Source organism: Eptesicus fuscus, chromosome 7 (assembly GCF_027574615.1).
Source record: "Eptesicus fuscus isolate TK198812 chromosome 7, DD_ASM_mEF_20220401, whole genome shotgun sequence".
Taxonomy (NCBI): Eukaryota; Metazoa; Chordata; class Mammalia; order Chiroptera; family Vespertilionidae; genus Eptesicus; species Eptesicus fuscus.
The window spans coordinates 55,807,810-55,819,752 of NC_072479.1; the positions used below are offsets into that span (position 1 = coordinate 55,807,810).

Consider the following 11,943-nt stretch of genomic DNA (forward strand, 5'->3'; position numbering starts at 1 on the left):
GTCCACCCTCTTCGGCTCACTTGCACAGGCACAACCTTGCTGTCACCTTCAGGCACGTGATTATAGCGAGGAAAACCCACAGCCTGCTCAGAAACCCAGGGGAGCACCCCGCCACACACACACACACACACACGCAAACACACACACGCACACACGCACACACACACACACACGCACACGCACACACCCCACACACAACGCACACCTCAAAGATGGGGAGGGACCACTGGAGGACCCGTGTGCCTACCATCCCACCATCCCAGTCCCTTTATTTCCGGGCTTCCCGGCCTGCTGATCCCCAGGGTGTGTCTTTCGCTCTAGTGGGGGAAACATACGCGCCCCAGGACAGTCCTGGTTTTCAAGCGACTGGGCCTGGGTAGCTGGAGCTGGGAAGACAGGGGCTCTGAGACTGGCACATGGACGGCTGCAATCAACATCAGCTGAATCCAAACTCTCTTTCCCATTCACCGGTTTATTCAGGTATTTGTCCACACGCATTGAAGCCGCACACTGGCAAGAATCTTTTTTGACAGCCGTGACAGACGGAGGCAGAGGCCATGCTTTGCACATACTACGTGTTAAATAAATATCGGGGGCACGAACAGCTGAAGCTACTGACTTGTCCACAGAGCAGACTGCTCGCTCCCCTTCCAGTCCTCCACTCACCACACCTTACCATCCCTGGTGTGAGAGGCCAGAGAAGAGGTGCAGTTCGGGGTGAGGACCGCCTAGTCCTTGATGCGAGAAGTCTGGGTCTTTGGTGTGATTAAAAAATGCCAATTTTATACCAATTGAAGCAATCTGGGCTCAATTTTGACCCCCAAATGCCCTCAGAGTGGGTCAATGAGCAAGGGAGGCCTGAGGGAGGAGCCTCTGCTGCTCCTCCGTGCCCAGGAGAGAATCTGAGTTTGCTTCCGAGCAGGGCCGGAAGCTGCAGGTCCTTACCATCAGCTGCTTGGAGGTTTGGGGGGGGGCTCTGGGGAAGGATTAGGGACACGGAGAAAAACATTTCATTTCCCTGTTCCCCAGCCCCACCCCAAGTGAGGGGAAAAAAGCACAACAGCAAACTGAACAGAGAAGAGGCCCAGGCGTCACGGAGAACCCCAAGGCAGAAGGCGCTTCCGGTGTCAGGCTCCAGGAGGCAGCTGCAGCTGCAGGCTCTGCGCAGACATCCAGGTCCTGAGAAGTGAACTGGGTTCCTCCTTCCCAGCCGGCCAGGTAGGGGCAAGGGAGCAGCTCTGGGCAGAGGTCTGCATCTGCTCCGCGAAGGCCTGGAGTGAGCGACCTCCCTTCTCTGCTCCCTTCTGAGCAGATGTGGATGGCGATGGGCCTGGCTAGTCAGGGCTGGAGAGACGGCCAAGAGCCAGAATCAACCAGCCTCGCCATCCAAGAGCAAGAGGACCCCTACATGCATGGGGAATAGGGAAATAGACCTTACTTATTTAATACACTGAGTGGCCAGATTATTATGATATCTGAATGCATAATAATCTGGCCACTCAGTGTATATCCTATATAATAAAAAGTCTAATATGCAAATTGTCCTCTCGACCAGGAGTTCGACCAGCAGGCAGGCCGGCCAACCGCCCATGTCCCCTCCCCCTGGCCAGGCTGGCCGGACCCCACCCATGCACGAATTCATGCACCTGGCCTCTAATATATATATCTATATATATATATATATATATATATATATATATATACACACACACACACACACACACACACACACACACACATACACTAAGTGGCCAGATTATTATGTGTTCAGAGATCATAGTAATCTGGCCACTCAGTGTAGTTTAAGGCACTGTCCTGGCATCACTGACCTCACCTCCCTGCACCAAGGTGAGTTCCTACAGACCCTCACTCACCCTGTGAGAGCAATGGCCTTGGGGCAACAGCAACTCCACCCGCAGGGGCTAGGGCAGGCCTGCAGATGGCTGGAAGGGAGGAAGGATTTTCTGGAATGATACAGGGATATGATGGTAATAATCATGACTGATACAGAAAACAAGTTGGTTCATCCCACACCTGATCGGCAAGCTTACTCCACATCATTTTGCCCTTTACTTTCAATCCCAATTTTTGCATCCACATAATGAACTCTGGAGGGCTCATGTTAGCTTGCCTAAAAGTCTCAGAACAAAGCCTCTGGGATACAAAGATAGTACAAGAACCCATCTTGGACTAGATGGAGAGAGAGAAATAGAAAGGAAGGGAGGGAGGGTGGGGGGAGAGAGATAGAGAGAGAGAGAGAGAGAGAGAGAGAGAGAGAAGGAAAGGAAGGAAGGAAGGAAGGAAGGAAAGAATTAAGCCGAAGAAAAGGGGAGGAAAGCTAGAAGAGCAATAAGAGCAATGCTGGGAAGTGCAGGACTGAGGCCCCCTAAGGGGGAACTGCAAGGTATTCTGTGGACATGGCATTCCAGCCGGTTTGAGGGCCCGTTAGCCCATCCTCAAGGACTGCACTGTCCTTGGAAGACCTGGCTGACCTCAGTGACCTGCCCCATCCCATTTTGGAAAAACAAAGGGGTAATCTAATTGGCTCTAACTGGGCAGTCTCCCTCCCCCTCCCGCACTTGAACTGGGTGTGGAGTGCTGGCCCAATGTGCTTCAGACACACAGCCACCCCAAGCTGAGCTCCTCCACAAGCTGAATCTAAAGCCACTTTGCCAATTAACCTCTGTGTGTGTGAGTTCAGTGAAATACACTGCACATCTAACGTCCACTTGCCCTAGCAGGAAATGTCCTCATTCTCTTTCAAGAGTGAGGTTCTCTGGCTCCTCCAGCACTTGCAGAACTCATGCCAAGCTCTTTACAGATTAATCCAACCCCTTCTGGCGAGGAGAAACCCCCTGGCCTGGAAGGCAGCTTTCTGAGGCAGGGGTGGAGATAAGGATGGCAGAGGAAGAAAATGAAGATGCCTTTCCCAGGGGTGACCAGGCCTTTGTTCGCCCCTCTCTCACCTGCATATATACAGGCAGGCTCACCGAGATTCCAGGAGGACCTTCCAGTGCAGAAAGCTCATTCAACATGTGGCCCAAAGGAGGCCTAAGTTCCCAGAGTCAGAGCCTTACCAAAGAACAAAGCAGCCCAGTCTGCAGTCAGCCTCGGCCAGCAAGGTCAGTGGAGGCGCTAGGGGCAGCGGGACAGGGTCTAGGAGAGGGGCCCACCGCCTGCCTGCCTGCCTCTCAACTGCCTCCTCTGCTTCCTGTGCTGATTTTGGAACTAGACCTTGACCTGCTGAGCCTCACAGCTGGCCCAGCTGAGGCAGGAGGAGCCAGGTCAGCTGCTTCTCTGGAGAAGCTGGTGGCAGGAGGCCTGGGTGGGCCTGGCGCTGGGGAAATGGTGGTGGTAGGTCAGGGCAAAGCTGCCTGGAGTACCACGCAGCGGGGCGATCTGGTCCCTCCCTTACCCCCACGGGGCCTCTCCCTGCCCGCTCTTCACCTTGTGCCTTCCCTGCCTCTGCTTCTCCCACGTGGGTTCCCCTTAATGTTCATTCTGCTTTGTTTTCTCTCTCCTTTTCTTTCTTTCCTTTTATCTCTCTGTGTCTTTATATTATGTTTCCTTCCTTCTTTTGCATTCTTTCTGCAGTACCTTCCCCTTTTCCCTCTCTGTATTCTTCCCTTCCTCTTACCCTTTCTCCTATCATTCCTCCTTTCTTTCCTATCTCATTCTCCCTCCATTTCTTTTTTATTTTACTTTTTAATTTCTTTTCCTTCCCTTTTCTTTCACTTTCTAGCTCCCTCCTTTTGTTAATTTGTTCGTTCTTTCCCTCTCTTTGTGTCCTTTCTGCTTTTGTTCATCATAAAACTAGTCCTGCTTGTTCATTCTGTCCTTTGTCAATATTCCTGCCTCTCTCTCCCAGCCGCCCTCCCGGAGACCCCTGCTCTACCCCAGCATTAGGCTTTCTCACATGGCTTCTTCCCTCACCGTCTTCCTCTCTTTGTTGTTCTCAAATTTTCCAGTCCTTTGTGCTGTTTCCCTGACCTTCTTTCTATCTTCCTTTGTTTCTAAATCCTCTCTCTGCAACAGGCACATGGCATAAAACAGCCCCCTCCCCAAGTCAGGGCTTCTGTCCTGTGTCAGCCCAGCCGCCCTTCATGCCATTTTTTCTCATCTTCCCTCAACTTGGGGTTCAGTCCCAAAGGCTCAGGAATGGCGCTGTTCCCCTAGGTGAGAGGTCAGGGCTGGGTCCACAGCTCCCCACTACAGGCTCAGGCGAGCCTTGCCAAACTGCCATACTGCCAATCTAATTTAAAAGAGAAGAACGGAAAGGGTAAAAGAGAGAGAATCCCATGGATTGTGGGGTGAGGGGTAGAGGCAGTGTTGGGGAGGCAGAAAGTACTGGCTTCACCAAAGAGGGAAGGGGCAAAGCCCAGGGCCAGGCGCCTCCCTAGCACACCCAGAGCCCAGCCAGCTCCCTGCGGCAAAAAGGCCTCAGGCGGCTCCAGTGAATTTGGGGGTGGGGCGGGGGAGACCTCCCAGCAGCTCCTCTGAGTGGAGGGTGCGCAGGTAGAAGGTGGGAGGGAAGGAAGGGCTTAGGTTAATTCTATCAGTCGCCTTGGCCTTCCCCTGGACATGTCCTTCTCCAGGCCCAGGGTTTAGGAGACCCCACTTTAGGCAGTGTGGGCTGTGGCCTCCTGAACCCCTCCGCTAGGCAGGCCCCATCCCGGGGCGCCCGTAGGAGCAGGTGCGGGCCGCGCTGGGTCACCCTCAGAAAAACACCGGGTGCAGCGAAAACAAAGGCCTGGGCGGGTTGGCAGCTTTGCAGCTCCTGACGGAGCAGGGACCAGCGGCCTCTGGAATTGGAGGTGCCGGGCCAGGTCGGGGGCCAGAGACATCACGGTGTCTCCCCTGGGACCCACAGCCTCTCCCGGGCCTTTCCAAAAAGCGGTCCGAAGGCGCGGCTGCCCCGGCCGGCCGGGTTCCCAGGGCTGCGCCGCCCAGCTCGGGCCCAGCGGAGACTCCCGCCCAGGCCGGGCTCAGAGCTCGCGGCCTCGCCGTGCACCTGCCGCGGCCCCCGCCCTCGCCCTGGCCCAGCACCGCCCTGGCCTGCCAACACCCTCACCCTGGGCCGGGTCCCCCATTTCAGCTGTGCCCTCTGGACACCCCCTCTGCCCTTGACTCCCTTTTGCAGAGCCCCCTCCACCTTCCCCCGGGGAGTTTTTCGGGGTGCTCCATCTCAGCCCCCGGAGGGGGGGTGGGCAGAGGCTCTCCCTGCCCGTCCTGTGAGCTGGAGAACGTGGGGTGGTTATGCTGGGGGCGGGGGCGCACTCCCCTGTCTCCACCTTAGGGACATGGGTCCGAGTCCAATTGGACTTAAAAGAAGGAGATACTTGGGAGTTGTTCCCTCTCTGTGTCACTCCTAGTTTAAAGCCACGGGAGGCTCCCAGGGCGGCAGGGGCCGGGCTGTCCTGGGGGAGGCTCTGGGCCGGTACCCGCCCCCCACCCGGGCAGAGTGGGCAGCTGCGTTTTCAGCCCGTGCGTCCCTCCCTCCCTCCCGGCGAGGCCGCTCTGAGGATCTCTAAGCGTCTCTAAGGGCTGCCGGGGTGAGCAGGTTCGGGGCCGCCCGGGGTCCCTGCATCGGTAATCAGCCCTGACCGGGGACCAGCAAACGCATCCTTCCTTCCACGGAGGAAGCAGGTCGCCCCCTCCCACTTTAAACAGCAAACCCCCAACTCTGCCCCCTGCCGCGCACCCCTTCAAAAAACTTTTCTGAAGTTCCCGCAAGTTGCGTTTGGGGACAGCGGCGATCACTCTCAGACTCTGTGGGTCTCTAGGCCCCCAATTCCTCTCGTCCTCCCGTTGCAGAAGCTGCCAGCCGCCGCCGCCGCCCTCAAACTCCGAGGAGAGCTGCCCTGGCCCCACGCGTGTGACAGACGCCCACGCCGGGCCCGTCCCTCCGAGGTGGGCAGGTTAGTCTGTCTGCAGGGTAACGGGATGGAGTAAAGGGAGAGAGAGAGAGACCGGGAGAGACATTGTTTTCAGGCTCAAAGCGCAGCCCTCCTGGGCCCAACTCACCTGCTCCGGGCCGGCTCCTCTTGATTTTGATCCACTCAAAAGTTTGTGCTCTCCAACCGTCCCGGGAGGGGCGCGAACTCGGCCGGCCGTCGGGGTGAGGAGGGCGCCCCCGAGGGCGCAGGGGCCCCGGGGGAGTAGGAGTCGGGTGCACCTTCCCCAAAGCGGAGGCTGAAGCAGCGACCCGGAGAGGGAACGTGCAAGCGTCCAGGGCCAGGGGCCAGGCTGTCAGCCCTGGGGCTGCCCGGGCCGGAGCGGGCGCTAGGGAGGGCGTGCTCAGCGGGGCTGGCGGGCCGGGGAGCCGGGAGGAGAGGGCCCTGGGCCCGGGGTGACGTTTCTTGCTGCCTCCAGTGTGTGTCATCCCGGGTGTGTCCCAGCCCACAACATTCCCTCGACCCCTCCTGGCGCGGCACTCAGGGCTGGGACGAGGCGGGGAGGGGGCGAGGAGACCCCCCGTAGCCCCTCCCCAGCCCCCGCGCCACCACCACTCCCCCCCTTCTCTGTTCCGAGCCAAGGGACAGACAGAGAATTGCAACTAGAAATTCGATCGATTGGTACGAGGGACCACGTGGTCCGAGGCTGGCCAATGACCAGGCCGCCCGGGATGAGCTAATAATGGAAGCAATTTGTAACTTTCAGTAGCTCTATCGGCCTGGGTACCGGAGGGAGGCGGGCGGAGGTGGGGAGAAGGGTACCCCTAGTCCTTCCACTCTCCTCATTCGTCCAGGGACACCCAGATCCCCTGTTCCTCCTTTCCCCCAACACGCAGGCCCCTTCTGTCCGGCGGCGGCTCCAGAGCAAGGTAAGCGGGTCCTTCGCCCTCAGACACTCCGTCCCCATCCTTTCTGGCACCTGCAAACAACGTCCCCTTCCTACCCACCGGACAATTTAAATCTGATTTTGTTTTTCTCTTAGTTGAAACACACACACAATTCTTTTGTATTCTTTTGTGTAATCTATTTCAGATTTGCGGAAAGATTAAGTTCAGATTAATATACTTTTTTTTGGGGGGGGTGAGTGGTACTTTTTGGGGAAGTTTTATATTCCCTTCTTTTGGAGAGGAGCATTCTACTTATGGAAAGTTTACTTTTCTTTGGGGATGAGTTGCACCTTATGTTTTTGCAAGCTTAATTTCCCTAATGATGTCAAGTTCATGCCTTTCTCCAACCCATCTTCCAATTTCAATATTTACAATCACTTAACAGATTTCAAGTTTACTCATTTGTTTTTCTCCTCCCTCACTAGTTTTTCAGCTGTTACCGAATCTCCTTGATTTCTTTCCTCCATGGGTGGCCTGAGAGTTAGTTTTGTGTTGATTTCTCTTTTTGTTTTGTAAACGAATTTATTGTTTGGGAAACTCTATGGGGGTGTGAACAAGGCCTCTTTTGATTAATTCCAACGCCTCCTCTTTTGAAGAACAATTTGCTTGAAGTGTTTTATATATTGTCCTCATTTTTGTTTATTGTGTCTCAATTTTGTTGTGCTGTATTTTACCTCCTTTTAAAATCGGATCGTTAAACCATTCTAAAAGTTTTTATTTTATAAAGTTCACTATTTTGTATATTTCCTTCCCTAACCCCCTTTGCACTGAGGCCTCCTCCATCTCAAGACCCCCCCCCACTGTCAACTTCCACAATTCCCAGCTTCAGATCTGACTCACCCTCCCAGCCAAAGAGGGACGTCTGGGAAGAAAAAGATGTCCTACTTGTGTTAGAGACGACACTCGGGGCTCTAGTTCTGGGCACCTCTAGTCCGACCCACCAAGCCAGCAGAATCAGGGAGAACAGAATTTTTGTTCTCTTTCTAAGCTCTTTCTCCTTGGCTCTATTCTGGGCAACTCTTTGGTACATAAAGTTAAATTATTAATTCCCATCTTTCCCCTAAATCTTAAGGAAAGTACAAGCAGATGTCTTTTCTCCCCTAAATATAAGCTATTAGCTCGGGGTCAGCCTGTTGGGGCTCTTCCCTCCTGGAAGAGGATTCCCAGAAGAGACACACAATGGTTAGCGGCACCCCCCCACCCCCCCCCCCCCCTTTTTTTTTTTTACTTGTGACTGAGGTGGAGGTGGCAGGGACTGGGAAACCCCATTTTGATCTCTGGCTCTGGCTTTGAACGGACACAAAGAAGGAGAAAGAGCTGATCCCTTCTGGTCAGTGAGTTCTGGCTTAAGAGAGTTTGGGGTACATCCCAGCTCGGAGGACATTCTTTTTAGTGAAATAAACCATTGCATGGTTTCAGCCTCTTCAGAGTCATTGCAGGCACAAAAATCAAATTACGAGAGTAATCTGTTCCCCGGAGAAGCCCTGCCTCTGGCGACTTTGTTCATTCCTCCGAGGGAAACAGAAGCCAACGGGGCAGAAGTAAAACTGCCAGCGTTCCTCCCTCTGCCGCTCCCGGTGCTCCGGCCGGGCTGTCTCATTGGCATTCCAGGCACATCCAGCCCAGCCCCGTCCCAGCTTCTCCCAAGTATGAATCTAAATTACTATTAATAAGGGGCCGCTCCAAGTTAATTGGCATTAAAAGAATTCATTTCAATTTGTTAATATTAAATGAACGCTCTGCACTTTAGCTCCCTTCTTCGCTCTGGCATCCCAGATGAGTGATGGGAAGTGAAGGTGGGGGAGTCGAAGGAGGATTTTATTTCTGACTCTCCAGCTTAGCCACTGCGGTGCCTCCCCAGGGTGGGAGATCAAGGCGCAGTGGGGGACTCTGATGATCTCTCTGGTGAAATTCATCTGAATCAGCTGGCGCTGGGGGGTAAGGGGAGAGGGGGCGGAGGGAGAGGGACCAAAAGGTAGGGGAGACATTGTGGGGGAGGGGAGGGACTGGAGGAAAGGTGGGAGGGAAAGGGACAGAAGTGGACTGGAGTGCTTGGAGGACAAGGATTGTGAGCTGTGGGGGTAGAGCAGATTTGTAAAGGAAGGTGCTGCTAGTTGAAAAACCCGCCTAGAGGAGGAGGAGCGGGGGGTGTGGGCGGGGTTGTGAGGCGAGGCAGCTGGGGGCTGAAGCTGTAGAGCTGTGTGATATTAGGCAAGTTGCTTGACTTTTCTCTCTGCCTTAAGCTTCTTGATCTGTAAAACTGGGATGATGATAATAGCATCTATCTCAGGGGGACATTTGGGATTAGGTGAAATACATGTACTATGCTTGGCACATAGAAACCACCAGTAAATGTTACCTCTTGCCCTGGCCGGTGTTGCTCAGTGGATAGAGCATCAGACTGAAGGGTCCCGGGTTGGATTCTGGTCAGGGCACATGCCTGGGTTTCAGGTTCGGATCCCCAGTGGGGGGTGTGCAGGAGGCAGCCGATCAATGATTCTCTCTCATCATTGTTGTTTCTATCTCTCTCTCTCTCCTCTCCCTTCATCTCTGAAATCAATATAAATATATTTAAAAAATAAAAATAAATAAATGTTACCTCTTATTATAGCGCAGTGGTATAGAAGCATGGATTCTGGAGCCAGGCCACCGGACTTTGACTCTCAGTCCTGCCTTATACTAGCTGCATGACCTTGGGCAAGTTACTCAACCTCTCCATACTTTTTTAGTTTCCTACCTGGGAAATGGAGTTAATAGCTCAGAGGCTGTTGTGAGGATTAAATGAGTTAATACATGTGAAGTGCCTACAACAATGTCAGTCATGTAGAAAGCCCTATATAATCATTAGTTGTTGTTTTTTAAAATAATTTTTTTATATTTCAATTACAGTTCACCATTGATGTTGCTTTTCTGGTCTGAGAAGGTTGGAGATAGGGGCATGGAACCTCTTAGAGGTTGAGAGCTCAGTGGATTCTCTGAGACTGTGATCAGATCCATCCTGTCACCTCCATCCCTGAATCTGGCCTAACAACTGGGGTGCCAGTGGTGAGGGCAGGGAGAGTGAGACTGGGCGCTGGGAGCTGGGATGCCCTGGGAGTGAGACCTCCCCTGGCCTCTGTTCTGGTTCTCGGGTTGGTGATCCTTTGCCAGGGCCCACAGACTACCGGGGAGGTCAGTGCTTTTTCCCCTGGGAGGGCTATGATGGGGCCATTGCTTTCCTGGTCTAATAGCTCCCTTTGGTAGAATCACCTCTGCAGTGTGGGTTGGGGGAGGTTGGGTAGAGACTGACATTTACTAAACACCCTCTGAGTATGGGCCAGCCCCCCCCACACGTGACCTCACTTGAGAGGGTGAAGAAAACAAAGGGCTAAGTAGGTGAAGTGACTTGCCAAAGACATAAAGCTAAGAAAGTGGCAGAGTTGGGATTTGAACTCTGATTTGCCTGATGACAAGTCTTAACTCCCTTCCATTGCTGTACACTTTCTGAAGGGGTAGGTGAGACCCATGTAAATTTGGGACCAGAATGAGGCCAGGACCACAGGGCAATTGGAAGATGGGGACGGGGGGAGTAGGGGTGGGAAGAGGCCAAGTGGGAATATTTCAGTCACAGAAGACTTCCTGGAGGAGGAAAGTGTAGATCAGGGTTCAGATGGGAAAGGAATGAGGATACCAATAAAGAAGAGGCGGGGGGGGGGGGGGGGGGGGGGGGGAGGCGGAGGGGGAGGAGGAGGGAGTGGTGCATTGGCAAGGAAGGGGAGGAGGAAAGGGCTATTCAGAGGCTGAGTGAGTGAAGCCGAGGGAAATGAATCTGATTTGCCTGGGGTCTGCCTTGGTGGCACCAAGTAAAATCAGTTGCCATGTACTGAGCCTCCTGCCTTCCAGCTATATTCATTATCCCATTTAATTCTCTCGGCCACCCTGACAAGAGCATTTCTATTCGTATGTCCAAAAGCGTCACTTGAGGCCCAGAGACCTTAGTCCCCACTTCAGGCCACACATTTGGTAGCTGGGATTGCCGGGCACAGAAACCCATGGCTGGGCTGCCTGCACAGCATATGTTGCCTTTCATTCTAGTTAGGTCGTCCTGCCTCCCCACATCGTAGTCACACCTAATGACGGGAACGGGATGAGACCGAGCGGATGGCCAGCAGGCAGTGGAACAGAAACCTTCCTCACGTCCTAGTGAGGAAAATGGTATTCTCTCTGGAGTGAGGCCTCCAATGACTTTCCCAGGGTGGATGGTGGGACATCATTGGGGATCACACTGTTTTCTGGGCTGTGGACTCCGGGGAGGGGAGGGAAAGAGGGCAGCTCAGGTGTGGGTTTGAGCCCTGGATTAAGACCGCCAGTTGTCCACTAAAATCCCATCTCTCCTTGTTGCATGAGGACAGAGAGCCTCCCAGCTGGACACTCCAGTTCCCAGCTCCCCTGCTGCAAGGTGTGGCCAGAGCGGAATGTGAGCCGAGTAATATCAAAGCCTTAAGACGCTGGGTAAATTCTCCTTTTTCTGAGCTGGACCAGATGCACCTGAGCCTGAGCTTTGACTGCAATTGAGGAGAAATCCCTAAGAGGGGACAAAGCCACAATCTGATTGGAACCCAAGTTCCTGACTGACCAGGTGGAGCAGAGCTGCCTGCCGTCCAGGACTGCTCCCTTCCAGACTGTTCCGTGAGAAATAAACTTGTTTTCTAGATGTGACTGTGTTTTGGACCCTTTTTGTTATAGCAGCTTTGCCATCATCCTTTCTATTATACTTTCCACACAGATTTGTCAGTTCAAACCCACCAGCTGGATTACATCAGATCATGGAATAATTATAGTAACATTTATTGAGTGCCAGAGATTACACACATTATTTAATATTATTATCCTCATGACAGTCTTCTGAGCTAGGCATCACTATTCTTTCAATATACAGATGAGAAAACTGAGGCCCAAAAGAGGTAAGTGATGTGTCAATGGACACATAGTAGGTGGTAGATCTGGGATGCCAACCCACAGAGTGTGCAGAGCTTAAACCCTTCAACGTGGGGCAAATCTCTTCGTGAGGACAGAGATGTAAAGGGCCTTGGAGATCACGCTCAGCTTGGCCGAGCCACTTC

The 11,943-nt window shown here is 53.5% G+C and overlaps 1 protein-coding gene and 1 long non-coding RNA gene across 6 annotated transcripts; one reads left to right on the forward strand and one right to left on the reverse strand.

Annotated features, from left to right (window-relative positions):
• Positions 1–452: 452 nt before the first annotated feature.
• LOC114231274 (uncharacterized) lies at positions 453–6,555 on the reverse strand. Of its 4 annotated transcripts, none has more exons than XR_003617242.2 (3): positions 6,025–6,555; positions 1,875–1,964; positions 453–1,404 (listed from the first exon to the last, which is right to left on the reverse strand). XR_003617242.2 is itself a non-coding variant. In XM_054718437.1 (3 exons), exons 1-3 carry the CDS (start codon positions 6,380–6,382, stop codon positions 767–769), a joined length of 1,005 nt encoding a protein of 334 aa, XP_054574412.1. In that variant the 5' UTR covers positions 6,383–6,500; the 3' UTR covers positions 453–766. The 4 variants fall into 4 exon arrangements, 2 of the variants coding, with proteins under 2 accessions (XP_054574412.1, XP_054574411.1); XR_008556501.1 differs by lacking the exon at positions 6,025–6,555 and adding an exon at positions 5,702–5,771; XM_054718437.1 differs by having other exon boundaries at positions 453–1,344; positions 1,875–1,943; positions 6,025–6,500.
• Positions 6,556–6,678: 123 nt separating this feature from the next.
• LOC114231275 (uncharacterized) lies at positions 6,679–11,534 on the forward strand. Of its 2 annotated transcripts, XR_003617243.2 has the most exons (3): positions 6,679–6,823; positions 10,916–11,035; positions 11,233–11,534. It is a non-coding gene; the product is annotated as an uncharacterized LOC114231275 (long non-coding RNA). The 2 variants fall into 2 exon arrangements; XR_003617244.2 differs by lacking the exon at positions 10,916–11,035.
• Positions 11,535–11,943: the final 409 nt, after the last annotated feature.

What these genes read in the sequence shown, in the direction of transcription:
- LOC114231274 (XM_054718436.1), bottom strand. Translation starts at nt 6,382, where the DNA reads ATGACACACACTGGAGGCAGCAAGAAACGTCACCCCGGGCCCAGGGCC. An exon ending in GAGGAGCCGGCCCGGAGCAG is followed by an intron (nt 1,965 to 6,024) that starts GTGAGTTGGGCC and finishes GTATCATTCCAG; the next exon opens with AAAATCCTTCCTCCCTTCCA. An exon ending in AAGGCCATTGCTCTCACAGG is followed by an intron (nt 1,345 to 1,874) that starts GTGAGTGAGGGT and finishes CCGTCTCTCCAG; the next exon opens with CCCTGACTAGCCAGGCCCAT.